The sequence below is a fragment of the Diabrotica virgifera genome, chromosome 7, assembly GCF_917563875.1.
Source record: "Diabrotica virgifera virgifera chromosome 7, PGI_DIABVI_V3a".
Taxonomy (NCBI): domain Eukaryota; kingdom Metazoa; phylum Arthropoda; class Insecta; order Coleoptera; family Chrysomelidae; genus Diabrotica; species Diabrotica virgifera.
Window position 1 is genome coordinate 141,551,658 of NC_065449.1, and position 23,795 is coordinate 141,575,452.

The window sequence follows — 23,795 nt, forward strand, 5'->3', positions numbered from 1 at the left end:
GTAAATGTCATCTAGTTTTTAAATGTTTTTTTGTAGCAGTTTTGTACATTCCACCATCTACCACAGTTGATGAGTTTGAACTCTTTTTAGAAGTACTAGAGAACTGGGATGTACTAAACTCTGATAAAGTTATTATACTAGGTGATTTTAATTGCCCAAATTTTGTAGTCAATAATCTAAATGACAGGAAGGCTGCTTCAGTAAAAAATTTATTAGCTTTTTTAAATATGAGGCAATGTAACAACATCTTAAATAACTACAATAGGATGCTTGACTTAGTAATTAGTAATACAAATTGTACTGTTTCTAGAGATTACGTGCCATTAGTAAACGAAGATCTCTACCATCCATCTTTATCCATTATAATGAGTGGGCTTCGTAAAAAATGTGATATTATTAACACAAATGTCAACAGTAAAACATATAATTATAAAAAAGCTAATTTCATATCTTTGTACAACGATTTCATAACAACTGATTGGCACTTTTTAATTAATTGTACGGACGTAAATACTGCAGTTCAACATTTCTATGATAAATTTTATAAAATTCTAGATGCCAATGTACCGCTTTTTAAAAACTTTAAGCATAAATATCCGGTTTGGTATACTAGTGAAATAATTAAACACATCAAAGTAAAAGCAAAACTTCATAAAAAGTTCAAATCTACAAATAATATTATTTATTATCACCAATTTAGTCGATTTAGGTCAAATATTAAGCAAGAAATTAAAAATGCTTACCAATATTATGTACAAAAGATACAGTACTCACTACGAGATGAACCTAAGTCTTTTTGGTCATTTATACATAACAAAAACAAGTCTTCAAGAATACCTGGTAGAATGTCTTATAACAATGAACAAATTGATAACCCCCAATCTATTGTTGACGCGTTTGGAAATTTTTTTCAAAGTGTATTTTTGCCTCCCGAAAATCAAGATCAGCACTTTGCTATTAATTTCGATCACAACATACTTTTAAACATTAGTTGTGAACCAATATCAGAAGAAGAAATTATACAAGCGGGTAAAAAACTGAAAAACAAGTTCACAAGTGGTCCGGATAAAATACCGTCCTTTTTATTAAAAGACTGTCTACCATCTTTGCTTTTGCCTTTGAAAGTAATTTTTAATCTAATATTGAAAACCTCAATTTTTCCAGATAAAATGGAAAGTAGCAAAAGTATGTCCAATTCATAAACAATTGGATCGGGCGAACATTAGTAATTATAGACCCATATCTATATTATGCAATGTCGCAAGGCTCTTGGAGACAATCCTATATAGTCGCATTTATCTGTGCACGAAAAATATTATATCTGTCCATCAACATGGCTTCATGAGTTCTAGATCAACAATTAGCAACTTATCAATTTTCAACCAGTATTTGTGCGAAACATTAGACAGAAGAGGACAGGTTGATGTGGTCTATACCGATTTTTCCAAGGCCTTTGGTAAAATTAGCCATGTCATACTTCTTAGAAAGATTTTCTTGATGGGTTTTCCTGAGACATTCTATCAACTTCTTAAGTCTTACTTACATAATCATAATCAGTATGTTTGTTACAATGGATATAGTTCAGACACTTACCTTGCAACTAGTGGCGTTCCACAAGGTTCCAATTTAGGTCCGTTATTGTTCCTAATATTCATTAACGATTTATGTGAGTCCATAAGCTGTAATAAATTAATGTTTGCTGACGATCTAAAACTTTATGATTCGGTATCCAATATAAATGATTGCATTATGTTACAACAACAAATTGATTTGTTGCAAAGGTGGTGTTTGAGCAATAGACTTTATTTAAACATAGCTAAATGCAAAGTCTGAACATTTAGTCGTAAAACAAATACAATATTTTTTTCGTATGTCATTGATAATACAATTTTGGAGAGAACTGAAACAATTAGAGATTTAGGGGTTCATTTTGATATTCATTTAACATTTAACGTTCATATTAACCTCGTTGTCACTCAAGCTTACCGCACATATGGATTTATATTTAGAAATTGTGGGAATTTTACTGATGTAACTGCGCTGTCGTGTCTATTTTTTAGTTTAGTGAGAACAAAATTGGAATATGGATCTCTAATATGGAATCCTATTTATGCTCAATATACAACAGCTGTTGAGAGGGTGCAAAAGAAATTCTTAAAATTTCTTAGTTTTAAGGTTGACGGCGTTTGCCCTGCTAGGGGTTGCAATTATTTTAATTTCTTAGAAAGATTTATCTTTGTCTCTCTAGAAAAACGTAGAAATCAGGCATCAGTATTGTTTCTACATAAGTTATTAAACGGTGGGATAGACTGTGCAGTGTTACTAAATCAATTAGATTTTTTTGTTCCGAGGCCTGCATCAAGACAAAATGAGACGTTTCTGTGCAAAAGAGCTCAAACAAATCTAATGTTAAAAGCGCCGATTAATATGATGTGTGCTAATGCAAACAGACTTGCATCTGTTTGTGACATTTTTTGTTGTAGTGTCTCGGAATTGAAAAACAAATGCAATACTTATTTGTAATTTCTAATCAGTTACCACATATAAGCATATAAATTTTCTGTTTTATTATCTCTGTAATATTTACCTATATTTTATTCTTTTTCTTTTTGTTTTATTGTTCTACTTTAAGTTGCGCAACCTTAGATTTTAAGTTCTATTATTTGTATTAAGCATGCAGTGCTGTTATAACTTCTTATTCTTTGTATTCCTCTGTAAATGGGAAACTGTTGGGGAATAAAGGCTATTATTATTATTATTATTAACACATTCCTATAGAAATGTTAAAACAAGCATCTGTTTTTCTGTTTATTATTTTATATAGCTTCGATTTTGGGTTTCATAGGCATTCTTCATTTCTATATAACTCAATTAATTGAAGTATCTTTTCATTGGTCCATTCCATATTGCAAAATTATGTTTTCACGACTACACAATAAACAACCCTCTTAAACTAATGTTTTTAAATAAATTAAATCAGGTACTTCTAAACGAATTCGTTCGCTACCGTCTATCCACTGTCCACATTGAACAACGATTTCCTTTGATGATTCGCTAACTTACCGACATTGGTTGGAACATGTGCGAATGCGAACGAATTCGTTCGGTCGTGCTCGATTCGCTGTACAAATACAATAAAGTTAACGAACGAATTCGTTCGTTCGTTCATGTTCGCTTTGATTTAAATGCGCCTTAATATTTTATGTCAGATACTTCGAATATTCTATCGGAATTTTCATCGTGCTTAAATAATAACATAAACATATTAAAGGGTGGTTTAGTAATAACAGCAAGGTGGTTTGTAAAAACTTATTGATGAAGAAAAGTCTTTCCAGGGTTACTTTGATCGTAATGAAAAGAAATATTGGTGATGGCCATGGATCTCACAAACTTCTTGAAATAAAACTTAAGGATAAACTTTTTAATAGAACTTTCCCCATTCCTGCATATAACGATAAATAAATTCTGATTTATATATGATACATTTATTATAATCAAAAAAGCTATTAGGCACAACAGTAGTATAAATCTATGTTTTAGCTGAAACCTATTCCCTGAGTACTTTAAGCAAAATAGTGTACGGGTACATGAGTGAACATTTGTTGGAGTTCTCAAACAGCTCAGAGTTTTACAGACTGACACCGCAGCAGTTAGAAAATTTGCTTGCCTTCGATTATCCAGTGGACTGTTCCGAAGCCGATGTACTTAGGATAGTTTTGACGTGGTTTTTTCACGTAGATACCAATGAGTGAGTTATTTAATGATATTGGACTCTAGTGGTATGGCAAACGTTGATATGTTCGTTAAATTTTAATTTTCATCGTTGCTTACCAACAGAGATCAACCTTATTATTAGTTAATAAGCATATCAAGCTAAAAAAACCACATCAAATATATTGTTCGGAATAAACTACGAATTATAGTGGCATTTGCGGAGTGCCAATAGAAGTGAATACTTCTTATAGATTCGATTATGTTCGATTCGATCTCATTCAATTTATTTTATTTAATTCTATTCAGTTTTATTTAATTTTATCTAATTTTATATATTTTAATTAATTTTTTTTACTTTATTTTATTTTCAATAATTTTATTTAATTACATATGTATATTTGATTTTATATAATTTTATTGAATAATTCAGTTTTATTTAATTTTATTTGGTTGTATTTAATTTTATATAATTTTATTTTTATCTCATTTTATTTATTTTTATCTCATTTTATTTATTTTTATTGAATTTTATATATTTTTATTTATTTTATATAATTTTATTTAATATTTAATTTTAGATATGTAATTTTATTTTTAGAATTTTATTCAGTTTTATTTATTTTATTTTGTTCAGTTTAACACGTTGACGGACAGAACGTCTATAGACGTTATATTTTTCTCTATCCCACTTTGCAAAATACATCTAGTATCACACTTGCTTATACATTTGACGCATGTCCGTCAACGTGTTAATTTAATTTTAATTAAATTTAATCAACACCTATGGGGTTGAAACCACTCCGAACCCAGTCAATAATAGAAAATTCTGAATGTATACGGTATAAAATTATTTTAGGGTTGAAATCATCCCGAAGCCAGTCATGAATAGACAATTTGGAATCTATATTTAGTTTTCGTATAAAGTCAGGTGCCGTACGATATTTTTTGAAAAAATTGAACAAAAATCACATCTATAGGTGTGAAACCACCCCAAACTCAATTCATCATCATCAGCCTCTCTCAATCCACTGCTGGGCATAGGCCTCCCCTGTTTGTCTCCAAAGTGTTCTATCTTGTGCTTGCTGTACCCAGTTTTTTGTTGTGTTTCGTAAGTCGTCTTGCCATCGTATTGGTGGTCTTCCTCTGCTACGTTTATCGGCTCTTGGTCTCCATTCAAGTAGTTTGCGAGTCCATCTTCCGTCCTTCATTCTGGCAACGTTTCCAGCCCATTTCCATTTTAAATTACAGCTTCTTTCAATGACGTCTATGACTTTGGTCTTAGCTCGTAGATCTTCGTTTCTATCTCGATCCAAACTCATTTAATCATTTAAAATTCGAGATCTGTACTTGAAATTATCCCGAAACCAGTCAAACAATAGAAAAATCGGGATCTGTAGTTACTTATAGTAGGGGAGCCCTGGATGCTAAATTTGCAGTTACTAAAGCGTGATGGGGACCTATTGTATTGTGAAGATTAGGTACTAAAACCAAACAAGTTAAGTTTTTCATTTTAGTGGGGATTTTCCATTGTTTAATTTAATTTTCCATTTCCAAAAATCGTTTTTTCCGATTATAACGCCATCTATCCATAATCCGAAAAAATGTCTCGAATAAAAGTTACTTATTTTTACGTAAGGAATCCAAATCTGCAATAAAAAATGGGGGTTCATATTTAAGATTTTAAAGTAACCCACCATCCTACTTCTGTAGGGGGTCGTGTTTGGTGTCATTCGATAGATGTTTGAAAAGTATTGAACACGTATTTTTCAGTTTTTCGATCTGATGTTCAATTCGGAAAATATTGCGGGGTTCATATTTAAAATTTTAAAGTTACCCCACCCCTTCCGTCTGGGGTTGGGTATCATTCGATGGATTTCTGAAAAATATTGAACATGTATTTTTAAAGTTTTGTTATAAGGTTTTTTCTATTTGTAACTCCAAATGTACTTCTTAACCCTCCTCGTAGCTCATCTTCTAATTCTGTCTATCTATCTATCTAATCAGCCCTAAACATCCATCCTTGGATATAGGCCTCCTCTTCCTTCTTCCATGCCTCTCTATCTTGGGCAATTTGCATCCAATTTGACCCAGTGTGTTTCTTCAGGTCATCCGACCATCGCATCTGTGGCCTTCCCCCTTTTTCGTTTGTGGTTCCACGGTCTCCAATGTATAATCATCTTAGTCCATCTTTCATCCTTCTGCCGTAGGGTGTGTCCGGCGAACTTCCATTTAAGCTTTGCTACTTGGGCAGAGACATCTTTCACTTTTGTTTTGTTACGGATCTATTCGTTTCTTTTCCTGTCTGATAGTTTAATGTTCAGCATTTGTCTTTCCATGGATCGTTCTGTCTTTGCTATTTTTCCATATTTTTTTTTGTAAACGTCCATGTCTGAGAGCCATATATTAGAGCAGGGAGTATACATTGATTGAATACTCTTGTTTTTAGGTATTGCGGCTATTTTCTGTTCTTTAGAATATAAGACAGTTTTCAGAATGATGCCCAGGCCGATCTTATTCTTCTCTTTATTTCTTCGGTTTGATTTTCTTTATTTAATCTAGTGACTTGTCCTATATATATATATACTCTTTTACTTGTTCTATTCTTGTTTGTGCCACTGTAATTATTAGTTCTTCTTGTTGATCGGTCATGGTTTTTGTTTTACTGTAATTCATCTTCAGTCCTATCTTTATCGATTCTCTACCTAGTTCTTCCATCATTCTTTGTAATTCTTCACTTCTTTCTGTTATTAATACAATATCATCATCATATCGTAAGTGATTCAGATATTGCCCGTTTATGTTTATACCCAAGCCATCCCAGTGTAGTTGTTTGAACACATCTTCTAGCGCTTGGTTGAATAGCTTGGGCGAGATGGTATCTCCTTGTCTTACTCCTCGGTTTATTTTAATAGGCTCCGTTTGTTTCATTAGCTTAATAGTTGTTGTTGCCTTATCATATATATTTGTAATTAAGTCGGTAATTGTAATTCTGTCTAAGAAGTTTATAATATAAATATCCCAGTTGACTTCCTGTTAATTTAATTTCCAAGTAAGTCACTGATGATAAGTCAACTCTTTCTTCGTAGCCTTAACTCCCTCGTGTCATGTCGCTGTGCAATATCCGATCAGTGGCAAAACATGTTTACTATTAGATATAAGTGAGTAATGTTATTGAATCGTTGTTGAAGCTCATTCGGTGCGGAACGACTAATAGAAATCAATTTGATGAATACGTCCAGAATTGGAAAAATGGTCATGGAATTGGGCATGCCTACATTTATTATAACAGCCATTTCAATGTTTCTTTCTCACATGAAATATTCAATGTTCAACTATTTATGTCTAAATGGGAAAAATTTTGGATCGAACATTTATTATTTGTCTTAAGTTGGTCTTAAGAATGAAAATTCTTAAATTTCTTCTAATTTTGTTTATCAAATTAAAGGACGAATTTGCAGCTATCATTAGGTATAGTGAGTTAACCTGTTCCTAGTGTAGCGAGATACAGTTTGAGTACCTAATATAATATCCTAAACATTTTATTCTTTGCATTATTACTCCTATCATACTGGAATGATTGTATGAATCTTTCAATTTCTTGATTTTTTTTGTGTGTTTTTATTTATTTACCAACTTCTAATACGCCAGTCAATGGCAGCAAAAATAGGATATTATCTCCGAATTCTATCCTACTGCATGGATTTTAATGCAATTTTGGGCCGATGTGCGCTATTATTTTTTTAGGGTTTTGGCTCTTACTGAAAAAAATTTTATAGGCTTTTAAATACTTTTAGGCTTTAACAGCTTTTGATAAAGTTAGATAAAGGTATTTTTATACTTCTTAAAATATATCAGTCATCAATTTTTTTGCACAGTATCTCGCTTAATTTGAATGTAATCGACATTTAACAGTGCTCATTTTAAAGGCCTTTTCAAGCACTATAAAAGGTATTCGTAGCATAATACCCCTAAAATAGACCATTTCTGTGTTATTTCAAGTTGAATACACCAGTTTGAGTATGCACCAAAAAATCTCTTTTCACCTACCATATCTCTTTTTGTATTATAACTGTCCGTCCCACCTTGACTTTAAAGTATAGTGAACATAGGAAATGCAGTCCTTATGAGAGTTTTTAGCGCGATGTTGCAGATTTTAAAAAAAAATGTAATAGAACATTAGAGATAATAAATTAAAAATGTTTTAGAAAGACAATATAAAATTTTAAGATTCGTATGAGTTTAAGTTTATTTGATATACTATAGTTATTACGCATATGAATCCTAAAATTGTAGATTGCCTTTCTAAAACAGTTTTAATTTAATCTCTTTAATGTTCGATTACAAATTATTTTTGATAAAAACGGCATCGCCAAGCTGAAAACTCTCATAAGGATTGCATTGCCTATGTTCCCTATACTGTAAAGTCAAATGGGACGGACTATAGAAGATTTGTGAAGAAACGAATCTCTGTTTAGCTACAAAAGCTACAAAAATGTTTTATATAGTTTTTTTCGTTAGATGCATATTTTTTAATGTATTCGCTAAAAAAACCATCCGAAAAGGTCTCATTTTTCAATGAAAATGACAAATTTTCAACCACGAATAACTCGAAAGTATTTAGTTTTCAAACAAAAATTATATAACAATTTTTGCTTAGAATTAGGTTCTCTGGCTACTTCCGTGTTTATTTTGACCAAAAAATTTTCCATCCCCAAGGTAAAAGCGGAATCAAATATAGGGTAGACTTTGTTTTTTGATCTATTCCCTACTTAATGTGAAAATATGAAGTAAATTGAGTCAGTAGAATGGAATTCGGAGCCAAATACCTTCATTGACTGCACTGTAAGCAGAAGCACGCTTTCCTCACACATACGTTGTATTTGTGGATTTAAAAAATATATAGTATAATATATATCCTTATATCTTTTAGGTTAGCAATCCGGTTGACTTACGCCTTGAGGATTATTAGATACATTCACTTCGTCGAAATATCCCAAAGAAAATTAGAGAGTATTCTCGACAAAGTATTCGAAGACAGAAAATGCGAATGGCAGCTCTACAAAATCATTATCCAAGAAGTCTATCGACAAACCACAAACGAAGAATCTCGCTTCATCTCGTCCCTCCTCAACTCTCGAGGAATGGAGATGGCGGTGCTGAAGATTGGCGGTTTTGGAATGAGCGGCATCACGAACGAGATCACCTATAGCTTCGCTTCGGAGAGACAATGGAAACATCTTACCTCAATACCTCATGTAGAGCAATGTAACTTTGGCACCGCCGTGTTCAATAATGAATTGTATATAGTTGGAGGATGTTTTAACCAGAGCTTACAGGAAAATATCCATCCGTTCGGATTCAAATATACTCCTAGGTAAATAGAAAGCTCTAAATTTTATATGTACTGCGTCTTCCGATACCAATTGTCATTTTTGTCTTTCTACATTTTTATCGAAGTCTCTCTCTTATTCCAATATTGCGCACCTGTCTTATATTCGCTCTATTCTTTTTCTCATGATCATCTTTCAGTGCGTCACAGTTTTTCGATTTCTTTCTAACGCATTAAATTGTATTTAAAAAAAGGCACGTCCGTGATTACAGACATTTACAACATTTATTATAGTTATTCTAGTTGTCGATAGATGGCGTCATTATAAAAAAAATTATTTTTTTTAATTAGATAATAATATTAAAAATATAATCTGTATAATTTATAAGACTATACAAATCAAAGAAAATACCATTTTATAAATGCAAGAACCACATTTGATTTGTTTTTACTCCAAATTGAAAATAAAATGTGACAACTGCCAGATTTAACTAAAATGTCATGTTAGAATAAATGTCATAAATATGTATTATCACGGACTTACATTTTTTCCTATCATTTGTTACGCACTGAAAAATGCTCATGAAAAGGACAATACATATCTTAATAATCACTAATTTTTGTGTTGTGATGCATTATCTTGCAATTCTTGCATATATGTACATGTTGTGCTATTTTTTGTCTATCTAAATATTAAGGGGATCGGTGCAAACTTTCGGCTCCAATGCTATTTAAATGGGATTCATTTTTTTCGAATCCTGACAAAACTAATAAGTATTTTTGAAAAATTTAAACGCAGAATGAGATATTACTATTTAGATGGGAAATGAGCCACAATTAAATTGAAAAAAAAAATAATTTTATTAACGTTTCGACGCCCAAATCGGGTGTCGCTGTCAAATTACAAAATACTACTAAATTAAACAAAAATGTTGTTGCTTAGTAAAAAATTCTTCTAATAATTTATTTAATCTGACTCATTTATATTGGCAATTCAGACGTATATTATACATTTTAAAATAGAAGACTTTAAAATGATATCACCAATATTTATGAGTTACGTTCCTGGGACGACTTTACTAAAAGATAGTTCATTCGATTACATGGAATCAATCCCAACTCAAGAATATCCGTCACAAAAAAATCATAGCTTGTGATCTGTCTTTAAAAAAACAACCAAATGCAACGATGACAGTAAAATTCTCGCGTTAGAGATTCTGTCATCGTTGCATTTGGCTGTCTTTTTAAAGACAGATCACATGCTATGATTTTTTTGTGACGGATATTCTTGAGTTGGGATTGATTTCATGTAATCGAATGAACTATCTTTTAGTAAAGTCGTCCCAGGAACGCAACTCATAAATATTGGCGATATCATTTTTAAGTCTTCTACTTTAAAATGTATAATATACGTCTGAATTGCCAATATAAATGAGTCAGATTAAATAAATTATTAGAAGAATTTTTTACTTAGCAACAACATTTTTGTTTAATTTAGTAGTATTTTGTAATTTGACAACGACACCCGATTTGGGCGTCGAAACGTTAATAAAATTATTTTCTCAATTTATGTGGCTTATTTCCCATCTAAATAGTTAATCAGAAGTCGGTAAATTAAGAGTTTTTTACATTTTTCGTCAATATTTCCAAAACTATGCGGTTTGTGAAGAGTTTCAAAAGGATCTCATTGAGGGATGGACCACTTTCTCCAAAAGGACATCCAAAACGTGATCAGTTCTATGCCAAATCGAATGAAGTATCCGATACATACATCCGGTATCGTGGTGGCAACACACATTATTGAAGCGAATGATATTTGTCTTTTCTTGACTCGGTAATTCAATTATTGTTATAACTGTAACTATAATGGTATATCGAAATTGTCTATACATTTATTATTTTCTCAATTTTTTGATCGTTTTCCATTTGTTACCATTTGTTACTAATGATAATGTCCGGCTACATGCTACAAGAGTAACCGACTGAATACACATTTTATTTAATTTGATATAAATAAGAAAAAAAAAATCAAATATGTGTTCGGATATATTTATGACAAGTCTCCCGCTAATTAACAGTTTTTTCTCTATTATAGATTCTAATCATTTTTGCAGGTATAACTCATGGTCCACGATAGCTCCGATGAAAATCGAAAGATGCCGTTTTAGCCTTAATTTTGTCGGTGAAATTCTGTACGCCGTAGGGGGTGCTAGTGAAGCGGACGAATTAGATGTCAGTACCTGTGAATGCTACAACCCTCTTTTAGATTCTTGGTATATGATCCCACACCTGCCGATTTACGTTACACAACACGCTGGCGCAAGTTATGAGAATAGTTACGATATGAAACTGTTTATCAGTGGCGGAATTGACAGGGATAATGTACAGGTTATTATGTATATTTTTTACATTCTCGATCATTGAAAATGCTTTGCTAAAATTTCAATTTAATATTAAACGAAGCGTTGTTTCGGTAACAATGCACGTTTTCCAAATGAAGCATTTAAATGTGTGCATAACTCATAGATAAATGATGAATGAATCCATTTGCTGCCGATCCAAAATTACAAGATATATTTAACATCTGAAGAACTAAATTGAGAAATCCTTTATGCACATGGGAATAGCCTGAACCCAAAATTCACCATAACAACCTAATAACACGTTGGCACGTGATCGACATGGAATGGGTTAATATGGGTCAATGCTGTTTTTGAAGTGTTCAGAGATAGATCATTGGCCATTACAAATATAGACGACACCTACACTACATCCGCTAGGATTAATGAATAATCCAATATGTCGCCTATGTGACTTGAAGCACGAAATATCCCCTACTGAAACCTGATCAATCAGATGTGACAAGTCTTCGGATCGGCGCTCATCCAGCCGACCCAGGTTAAGATGATCCCATTAAGGAAGGTTGTCGCTTTCTGTAAAGGTACGTATCCATTAGGTTGGGGCTCCGTGTAGCTGCTCCAATGGATACGGCATGCGCTCCTCTACATATAAAATGCCGCCGATTGGATCGCCGAACAGGAGCACCAATTTATCCACTATGTGGAGTAGCTACACGGAGCATGGAGCACCAACCTAATGGATACATACCTTAACGTAACGAAACGTTTAAAGGATTAGATTCTCAGGGTAGCGGGATTACTTTAGACGTTTGTGTAAGCCTCCACTGCTAGTGCTATGATGCGCCGGAGACTAGGATTTCGTTTATGAATCTATATATGTACATACAATATGTATTAGAATAAATGCAAGAACGATCATAATCAAAACACATATTATACCCGTATAAAAGAAAAGAAAAATTATATGTATATACATACTATAATAATTATACAGAGATATAGAATAAATTAGTGTATAGAAAACATAGGTATATGTCTACATTAAAAAGGATGTTCTAACATTTCTACATTAGACTTAAAATTATACCTATAATAGGCTATTGATTATACAGGGTGTAACAAAAATACAGGTCATAAATTAAATCACCTATTCTGGGACCAAAAATAGTTCGAATGAACCTAACTTACCTTAGTACAAATATTCACATAAAAAAAGTTATAGCCCTTTGAAGTTACAAAATGAAAATCGATTTTTTCGAATATATCGAAAACTATTAGAGATTTTTTATTGAAAATGGATATGTGGCATTCTTATGGCAGGAGCATCATAAAGAAAAATTATAGTGAAATTTGTGCTCCCCATAAAAATTTTATGGGGGTTTTGTTCCCTTAAACCCCCCCAAACTTTTCTGTACGTTCCAATTAAATTATTATTGTGGTACCATTAGTTAAATTTAATGTCTTTAAAACATTTTTGGCTCTTGGTATTTTTTCGATAAGGCAGTTTTTATCGAGTTGCGGCTTCTTTTTAATATGTTTACATAAAAATTTTATGGGGGTTTTGTTCCTTTAAACTCCCCAAATATTTGTGTACGCTCCAATTAAACTATTACTGCGATACCATTAGTAAACAAAATGTTTTTAAAACTTTTTTGCCTCTTTGTATTTTTTCGAGAAGGCAACTTTTATCGAGATATGACTTCTTTTTTAATACGGTTCAAAATATACCTAAAAATGTAAATCATACATAAATTTTTATATTATTACCAAGTCTCCATAATCGTATTTAACCATATACAAATATGTGGTGGATTTGACAAATATTCAAAATATCTCGATAAAAACTGACTTTTCGAAAAAGTACTAAGAGCCAAAAAAGTTTTAAAAATACTTTGTTTAAGTAATGGCACTACAATAATAATTTAATTGGAACGTACACAAAAGTTTGGGGGGGCTTAAAGGAACTAAACCTCCATAAAATTTTTATAGGGTGTCCAAATTTCACTATAATTTTTTCTTAAGATGCTACTGTCATAAGAATGCCATATGTCCATTTTCAATAAAAAATCTTTAATAGTTTTCGATATATTGGAAAAAAATCGATTTTCATTTTGTAACTTCAAAGGGTTGTAACTTTTTTTATATACACATTTGTACTAAGGTAAGTTAGGTTCAATCAAACTATTTTTGGTCTCAGAATATGTGATTAAATTTATGACCTGTATTTTCGTTACACCCTGTATATTTTAGAAAGGAACTACAACGTTAACGGGGTTTTATTATTTCATATAGTCAATGGACCTCTAAATATGAAACAACCGCGGAGTGTTACCATTTAAGGGGGTGCGTTTTTGACAAAGTGGTGAATTAGTCCCTAGGCACAGGGCGAATTAGGGTGAGTTCTATGCACTTTTGGTGCAAACACGTCTACAGTAAAATTGTTTCAAATTAAATTTACTATACAAGTATCACATTTTAAAGTAAAAAATATTTTTTTTTACAAAAATATATTCAAAAGAAAAGCAAGAAAAAAAATACGAAAGATTGCAATTTTGTTTTTTGACCCATAACTTGTTTCCACGGGGATATAGGTATAGGCATTGCTTCACAGAAAAAGAACTTCCATCTCTTCTCTTTATAATGACGTATGGTAGAAGTGTCTATGATTTATAGTTTCCAAAATATGATTTTTCAAAGTTCACCACTCAGAGCGATTTTGGGACATTTTCCTTATTACTTTGCAAACATTGTTCTGTAACTTTTTTCTACGCAGATTTAGACATATACAATGTTACATTTAATAGAAAGAGAAGTCAATTATTTACCTTTAAAATGATCGATCGTAGAATGCTGTATAACTATTTTTAAGCAAGATATGGTTTTTCAAGGTTTTATACTTTTAATGATTTTTGACATATTTTACGATTATTTTTAAAATTCTCATTATAACTTTTTTATTGTTTATTTAGGTATATACAATATAAAGCTTATTTTCTTTACTTTAAAATGGTGTATTGTAAAAAAATTCTAGGACTATTTGTAAATAAGATATGCTTTCTCAAAGTGTGACATATACACATGCAATAATAGGTTCCACTAAGTTGGAACCATGGAAAACTTTTTTATTATTAACTATATGAAAAAAAAGTTATTTTTTATAAAATGCTCTGCATAGTCTAAAACCTAAGATGCAAACATTACATATCATCAATTGTGTATGAGGTATGTTAAAAATACATATGAATTTTGCTAAAGAGTAAAGTACCTTTGTATTTCACAATATCGAAATGTGTTAGAAAGTAGTTATTTGTAGTTAAAAATTATGTTATAATATGCAGTTATATTCTCCTGATTGAAAAAAATAAAAAAATTTTAAATTTTTCTCAAATTACGGATACCTTTGGATATCCTACGGATATCTTGTTTAGAAATAGTCCTAGAATTTTTGGCAATACACCATTCTGTAAAGGAAATATGCTTTTTTTATTTCACAGTGTATACCTATACCTAAATGTACAAGAAAAAAACTCATAAGGAAAAATTTATAAAAATAATCATAAAAGATATCAAAAATCATTAAGGGTATGAATCCTTGAAAAAGCATAACTTGGTTAAAAATAGTCGTACAACCTTATACAATAGACCGTTTTAAAGGTAATTGACTTTTCTTCCTACTAAATGTACCATTGCATATACCTACAAATGCGTAGAAAAAAGTTACAGAACAATGTTTGCGAGATAATGGGGAAAATGGCCCAAAAATGCCTTGAGCTTCGAACTTTGAAAAATCCAGTTTTGGAAACTATAAATTCTATAAACTTCTACCAAACTTCATTTTAAAGAGGAAGGATGGAAGTTATTTTTCGTTGAAGCAGTGCCTATACCTATATCTCTGAGGAAAAAAAGTTATGGGGCAAAAAACAAAATTGCTTTCTTTCGTGTTTTTTCTTGCTTTTCTTTAGAGTATATTTTTATAAAAAAAAATATTTTGGAATTTAAAATGTGATATTTCGATAGTAAATTTAACATTTAACAATTTTCCTGTAGACGCATTTGTACCAAAAGTGTATAGAGCTCACCCTAATTCACTCTGTGCCTAGGGACTAATTCGGCACCCCTTTCTCAATAACGCACCCATTTAAATGGTAGCACTCCGCGGTTTTTTTTTAATTTAGAGTTACATTGACCATATGAGACAATAAAATCCCGTTAACGTTGTAGTTCCTTTTAGCTCTCTTATTTTGAACATAATCAATAGCCTTATAATGCTACCTAATTTTTCTATAAATTATTCGCTAAAATATTAATTCAGACTGATCACAAAATCAAGAATTGGGAAATTTAAACACCATAATAACCTGTTACGGGAAAGAGAAAATAAAATCTTTAGCTAATAAAACAAAGAAAGATTGAGAGTAAACGGAATCCTGGTAGAGGAACCTCAGGGCTTAAAAATAGCCCAAATTGATATCTAACACCCTCTTCAGCAATATTATCTGGACCAACTTGATAACCAACACCTATACAGGAGAGTCATTGGTAAAAGATTAGTCAACAAAGAAACTGGTTTCAGAAAGAAAAAGTTTCACTGCTGATTATTTACTGACGATTGAAAGAAAGCAATTCATTGTATAGAATATTACCATAATCATATGAGTAATAAAATTAATAGTTTTGGCTTTATTGATTATTGTTTTGTTAGATCAGGTCGTAACCGGGATGCTATGAATATTTGAGACGAGGGTTAATGCTATTTGATGGCTAGTACGATACGACTTCTGTATACTACATACCTGTTATATTGGTCGCTTTAATTTATCAAGCATATTTTCCTTTATTACGTTTTTATCGCCATTCTGGCTAAAATAAGAAACATTCTAAAGAAGTAAAATTTAATAAAAAATTTTTGGCTTGGTAAAATGAATATTAGTTTAAAAAGCCCCTATAGGGCTACAAACATAGTAACAAAACGTTTTCGCTCTGTAACAAGCAAGATTCTTGTTACAGAGCGAAAACGTTTTGTTTCTATGTTTGTAGCCCTATAGGGGCTTTTTAAACTAATATACCTTTTACCAAGCCAAAAATTTTTTATTAAATTTTATTTGTAATTAATGGTATACAGCCAACTACAGGAAATTTTGCTTGTGGATTCTAAAGAAAGTAACGAAATCATTCTAATAAGAAATAAAGAGAATTTCTGACTTTAAAATGAAACTATTTATTTAAAAATGTTCTTTATAGGGTCGTTTCTTTATTTATCATCATCATGGCATTTACACTCCTAGCGGAGTGATTGCCGCCCTCTTTGGGCTCTTCGAATTCATTTGACGAGTGGATTCAGTTCGCATTAACATTTTGATTTTACAATTGGTTGTGTGACTTGACGTCTTCTACAATATTTCTCCATTCGTTCCTGTTTTTGCTTATGGTTGTCCATTCTCAAACCCTCATCTTTTAAGATCCCCAGTGATCTGGTTCTCCATATCGTTTTCGGTATTCCTCGTGGTCTGCTTGATACTGATCTCCATTTGGTGATTTTCTTGATAACTGCTTCTGGATTTCTCTGTTCTATATATCCCATCCATCGGAGTCTCTATGCCTTGATAAATCTGACGATGTCTTGTCCTTTCAAAAGTTCTCTCACTTTGTAGTTTATCATCTTTTTAAATTCATTTTTACCTTTTTAGTGGGCCTGCTATTCTCCGAATGATTTTTCGCTCTAGGATACTCAATATTTCTTCATCTTTCTGTATTACTTCAACTATATGTGATTACTGGTCTGTAAAGTTTCAGTTTAGATTCTGAGTAAGCTTCTTATCTTTGATGAAGTTGTATTTCTAGTAGGTTTTGTTTCCTGCCAGGATAGGTTTTGTTTCCTGCTCTTTCCATTATGATTTTTTGGCATGTATATCATACTAGTGACGTCATCAATTTGGGCGTGATGTCGTAATCGATGATTTTTTTAAATGAGAATAGGAGTCGTGTGCTAGCTCATTTGAAAGAGTACTCAATTCTCTATTCAGTTATACAGAGTTGGGATAAAGTATGGAACCAAGCAAATATATTTGAAACGAAAAGAACAATATTTATGAAACTTTGCATGCAAGTACAGTGACGCAAAAGGCATCTGATGCCATATTTTTTGTTACTACTCCACTTCCGGTTTCACCGGAAATACCCTTAACTTAGTTACTTTAAATGGGACACCCTGTATATTTTTGCAGATTTTAAAAGAACTTGTTATTTTTAATTCATACATACCAAGTTTGGAAGAAAAAACTATTAAAACAAGAAATAAATCTCTTTACAGTTAAAAAATAGGTTAATTTATTTACATTAGACCAATGATATTCTTCTTCCTCTTTCTCGAAACTCCTTATGCCCCTCAGGAGCGTCGGAGGACCAATGATATTAAAAATTAAAAAAAAAATAATTTCAGATGTTGAAAATGTTTGCTGTTCACCTCCTGACAACGTGCAAGCCTATAAATAAATTCGTGAGTCACTTTTTGCAAGATTTCTCCACGTATTAGTTCACATTTATCAATTATTATTCTTTGTCTCAAATCCTGCAAGCATGTTGGTCGCCTAACGTAAACACGTAATTTTAGATAACCCAAAGAAAAAAATCTAACGGGTTGAGGTCCGGAGAACGAGCGGGCCACTCTATGAATCCTCTACGTCCAATCCATGGATTTAGAAAATTCACCATAACCTATTATCATTAATATTTCAATACGATCTTTTCCACTTAAGTGAACCATTTTTAATACAACTTATTTCTGTCAATTAGTTCAGTAACAGTTTTACCTACTATACTAAATTCAAATAAGTCATGCAGTGCATGTAAACAACAATTTTAGTCTACATCAGGGGTCTCCAAACTACGGCCCGAGGGCCACATCCGGCCCGCAGACAGATTTTGTCCGGCCCGCGGAGACATACTTGAAAACTCCTTAATATTTTTTATAGCAAATAAAATGTTTGTGATAAGTTGGATAAAGAAACACACAATGGTAATGAGTAAAGACATGTATAATTTATGCAGTAAATTTAACTTCAGCATATAATAACTAACAAATTATTGAAATGAATCCAACTAACATTTTATACATTGTAAGTAATGAACAACACATACCTTATAACAAACATGACATATGAAATGCTAATGAGATGTATGTAATTGAGATTTTCCACCGACAATAGTTTGTAGTTGTGGACTAATTTTACTTGTACCAATTATTAAAAGAGATTTAAGATGCTCGTCAGTTAATTTAGATCTGTATACATTTTTTGTGTACTTCATTTTGGAGAAGGTTTTCTCACACAAATAAGTAGTACCAAAAACGGAAAACAGCCCACGAGCAAATTTATGCAAATTATCAAATTGTGTCAGTGGAAGACTCTTATAAAATTCCAACAAAGATGAGTTTTCATATTTGTTCTTAATTATATCACTGCACTGAAGATCAATCATTTCCATTTGAAGTTCCGGGGCTAGGGTTTCAATGTCAGCATCAAAAGGATTCTGAAAAATCTTAATTTGATTCGCAATGGCATCAAAGTCCGAGAAACGAGTATCAAAATTTATCTTCAAAGCACTCAAAGTTTCGATTGCAAAATCGATAGGAAACTCAGTCTCAGTAGTGTGGCTGAATATTTCACATGTTTTAAAATGTGAAAAACATTTACTTCGTAGTTGTGATTGAAACAGTATCAATTTCATCCGGAATGACTTGATATTAGTGTATAAATCAGGAAGATGCTGGTTTTCTCCTTGCAATCTCAAATTCAGTTCGTTCACATGTTTTGTCAAATCAACATAGAATGCTAACTTCCATAGCCATGCGTTGTTTTGTAATTCAGTAAGAGGGCGGTGCTTTTCATTCAAAAAAATTTCGATCACTGCTCGAAGTTCAAAAAAGCGCTGAAGGACTTTCCCACAACAAAGCCAGCGTACGGCAGTATGATAAGGTAAGTCTGTTTCTCCAATCTCTGCAATAAATTGTCGGAATTGTCGGTGATTCAGCCCAAAAGATCTGATGAAATTAACAGTTGATATGACTGGTTTCAGAACGTCAGACATATCCAAACATTTTCCGCACAAAGACTGTTGATGAATGATACAATGTAAGACTAATGGTTTTGAGCCGCCGTCATTTTCTACAGCCTTTGACACAAGAGCGACCACTCCTTTATCTTTCCCACTCATGTTTTTGCCTCCATCAGTTGTAATACATTTCAAGTTTTTCCATCGAAGGTTCTTTTTATTAATGGCCATTTCAACTCCTTTAAAAATATCGATACCAGTAGTTGTGCCATAAATACTATACATATCAAGAAGTTCTTCGTGCACTTCATAGCTTTTATCTACTCCTCTAATATAAATCAACACCTGAGCAGTATCTGACACATCCGTTGACTCATCCAAGGCCAAAGAAAACCACTCAACATGTCCATTTTTGTCGAACAGTTGAGAGGATATATTTTCAGCGATGTTTTGTACCCTTCGAGCCACAGTGTTTGCTGACATACTGACAGTTTTTAATAAATTTACCTTTTCAGGGCACATTTCTTCGACTACTGCAATTATGCATTCCTTGATCATTTCTCCATCGGTGAATGGTTTTCCACGTTTTGCAATTTCAAGAGCCACACGAAAGCTGGCACGAGTTGCCGCCTCTTGTTCAGTTTTGACTTTTGTAAATAAAGATTGCTGCGATTTCAATCCGCACTTCAAAGCTTCGAATTTTTCTGTCCGCACAATTCCTGTATATTTTGAGTAATTTTGAGAATGTTTTGTTTCATAATGACGTTTCATGTTATATTCTTTGAGAACGGCTATGCTTTCATTGCAAATCAAACATAGCCCTTGTTACTGGACTCAATTACGAAATACTGAATGTTCCACTGATCTTTGAATTTTCTGCATTCACTATCAATTTTTCGCTTCTTTTCCATTCTACTAAATCACACACAAAAGCAACAATTCAAATCAAATCAAAATACTGTTACACGCACAAACTTGTTTTAAGGAGGTACGCCCTATTTTATTTCACAACAGTTTCATAGGAACTGACTTGTAGTTACGCCACTATTGTCATCGCCAGCTAACTTGGCGGAGCGCACAAACCCAAAATTGCTTACTGGCTTAGGTGGGGTCTTTAGTCTCCTCCCAGTTATCAGGGGCGTAACACTTAAGTGATTTGCGGCTATTATTTTTCAGACTTCTTATTATTTCGGATAGTTAAGTGTGTTTGTGACAATTTCTAACGATGGCGTTGAAAAATAGTAGAAAGAATAATTATGTTATTAGTGGACAATCTCGGGAGAGATTGGAGATTTCCACTGGTGGAAATATTTTGTTTGTTTATGTCTACCTTGTATTAAATTAAAATATATCAAAAATAGGTGAATATTTGACATACTTAATAATGTTGACAGCTTACCACACTTACAAAAAATTAAATTATTCGTTATTTTACGGGAAAAAATTAAATACAGGAAAATTAATAATATGCAGTGTTGCCATCTTGGCCCTCGGAACTTACAGGAGTAATCAGTATGGCCCTAAGGCTGGAAAGTTTGGAGACCCCTGAATGGTACTCGTTTATTTCCCATCACGTTGTATTAATACAAAAAATTATCTACACACTTTTTAACAAATTTTTTCTACCAAATTTGGTATGTATGAATTAAAAATAACAAGTTCTTTTAAAATCCACAAAAATATATAGGGTATCCCATTTAAATTAAGTAAGTTAGGGGTATTTCCGGTGAAACCGGAAGTGGAATAGTAACAAAAAATATGGCAACAGATGCCTTTTGCGTCACTGTAGTTGCATACAAAGTTTCATAAATATTGTTCATTTGGTTTCAAAGATATTTGCTTGGTTCCATACTTTATCCCAACCCAGTATAAACATTAACAAAATCTTTACATAGTGTCCAAAAAAAATTTTGATTAAATTAATTGACACAAAAAGAAGAATATAAGCAATTTATTTAATTCAAAATACATTTTACTGTTTGAAAACAGGTAAAAATGTTTATTTCACAAATAAACATTGCTTTTCGCTTAAATTAAAAGTTCAAACTTCTAATAAAGAGCTGGGTGGGAGCTTTAACAGAATTTAAGCGAAAAACAATTTTTATTGGTCAAATAAACATTTCTTTCTGTTTTCAAGCAGCCTTAAAATGTATTTTTAATTAAATGAATTACATACATGCTTATTTTTGTCTCAATTAATTTAATTAAAAAAAAATTTTTTTGGACACCCTTTAAATACTTATGTTAACGTTTATATTACTGAATAGGTAATTAAATGCCCTTTCAAGTGAGTTACCACACGACCCCTACTCTCATTTAAAAATATTGTCCATTATCTCATCACGACCAGATGGATGACGTCACTAGTATGATATATATGCCAAAAAATCATAATTTAAAAATAAATATCGACCTGTTTCGGTATTTCTCTCCAAAATCTCCCATTCTCGAGAAAATGAATTTATTCCAACCTAAATATCCTCACTGTATAACCTACAAATTTAATCTTGTATTAGTATGAGTTTTTCTAAATATTGAGCTAAATTCTGCAAAAGACTACCATCTATCCTTAAAATCTATGCCACAACTTATGCTAAGTATGATGGTCATGATAAGGTCAATTAACTACTAGACAACTTAAAACTGGCATACACTGCATACTCCATCGATTGGTAAACCGACAGAATATATTTAGACGATAAACTTTCTTCTTCTTCTTTAGTTTATTGGCCTCCACCTACTTGGGTATTTGGCCAGCTCATCGTCGCGGAATAAGGGAAAAATACCTTATTCACTTATAGTACATTGTACAATTTGATTCTTCTTCTTCTTCTTCTTCTTCTTTAGTTAACTGGCAATTTTGGTTGGTGTGGGAAAAACATGACAAGATAAAAAAAAATTCACGCTAGGGGTAACTATCTATCAATAAACAATCTTCTTTTTCTTCTTTGATTTAGTAGAATTTTTGAGTTGGCATGGGACAAATACAACAACTAAACTTGTTTTTCAACGACATTAAACTTTTTTCTCTCAGGGGCAACTGCCGACTACTACACAATCTTATTCTTCTACTTCTTTTTTAGTTTACTGGCAATTTTGAGTTGGCATGGGACAAATACAACAAAGACACAGACTTTTTGCTTTTAGGGGCAACTGCCGACACAATCTTATTCTTCTACTTTTTTTTGAGTTCACTTTCAATTTTGAGTTGGCATGGGACAAATATACAACAAAGACACAAACTTTTTTCCCTCAGGGGCAACTGCCGACCATTACACAATCTTATTCTTCTACTTTTTTTAGTTTACTGGCAATTTTGAGTTGACATGGGACAAATACAACAAAGACACAAACTTTTTTCTATCAAGGGTAACTGCCGACCATTACACCAATCTTATTCTTCTATGTCTTTTTTGTTTACAGGCATTTTTGAGTTGGCATGGGATAAATACAAAAAAGGCGCAAACTTCTCTTATACAGTGGCAACACCTGACCATTACACAATCCCATGTTGTTGCCACATATAGGTATAGTGAAAGACCCAGGTGATTACAGAATGTTTATAAAGAAACAAAATATTATATTATTAGTTTACTTAAATCTGAATTCTATTTTTGCGTGTACTTTTGACATATTTTTCAAATTATTTATTATTATATAAATTTATATTCATTTATTTTATCTATTTTTTTTTTAATATTCTACTTTCCTCATAACTTAATTTTGTGTGTATTCAAAAAATGTATTAAAAGTTTAATAAGAACCAACTGCGGTTTATAAAGAAGGGTTGTAAGGGATATGGGTGTTGGGCACCCATTTTTAGCTAATTCAGTATATAAATCAAAATTTTGCACAATGTTAATAGGGCATTCAAGAATCACATGTTGTAAATCTGCTAATTGACCACATTCACAATAAGGATGTTCTACTATCCCCATTTTGAATAGGTGATTTGGAACTAAACAGTGACCTGTACGCATTCTGATAATAGTTGTTATATGTCTTCTATCTATGTAAGGGACATGGAGATACCAAGGACTATTTGTGAAAACTGGTTGTAGCGGTTGATACCAAATACCTTTATATTTAAAAGATTCCTTCCACTCTGTTTTAAATTTATCCCAGTACATTTTTTTAAAAAAAGGAAAATAGTCACTTGTCTAATCCCACTCTGGGATCCATGCAATGATAATATCTAAATTAATATTTTTTGCTTCTAATATAAGTGTTTTTGTCATTCCTGAACAACCATTTACTACCTTTAAAGTTTTATTATTAATTTTCTGGATAGCACTTTGAGGGTCTGTAAATATGATAGCTTTGTTAATATGTTTTTCTATGCA

The 23,795-nt window shown here is 32.0% G+C and overlaps 1 protein-coding gene across 4 annotated transcripts in view; it reads left to right on the plus strand.

The window, feature by feature from the left end:
• The window catches only part of LOC114334652 (kelch-like protein 26), a 297,957-nt gene that overhangs the window by 257,384 nt on the left and 16,778 nt on the right, over nucleotides 1-23,795 (plus strand). For all 4 annotated transcript variants that reach the window (XM_050656093.1, XM_028284744.2, XM_028284743.2 and 1 more), the window contains 3 exons: nucleotides 3,541-3,748; nucleotides 8,645-9,088; nucleotides 11,158-11,431. In XM_050656093.1, coding sequence (XP_050512050.1) covers nucleotides 3,541-3,748; nucleotides 8,645-9,088; nucleotides 11,158-11,431 — 926 coding nt within the window. The remainder of the gene's footprint in view (nucleotides 1-3,540; nucleotides 3,749-8,644; nucleotides 9,089-11,157; nucleotides 11,432-23,795) is intronic.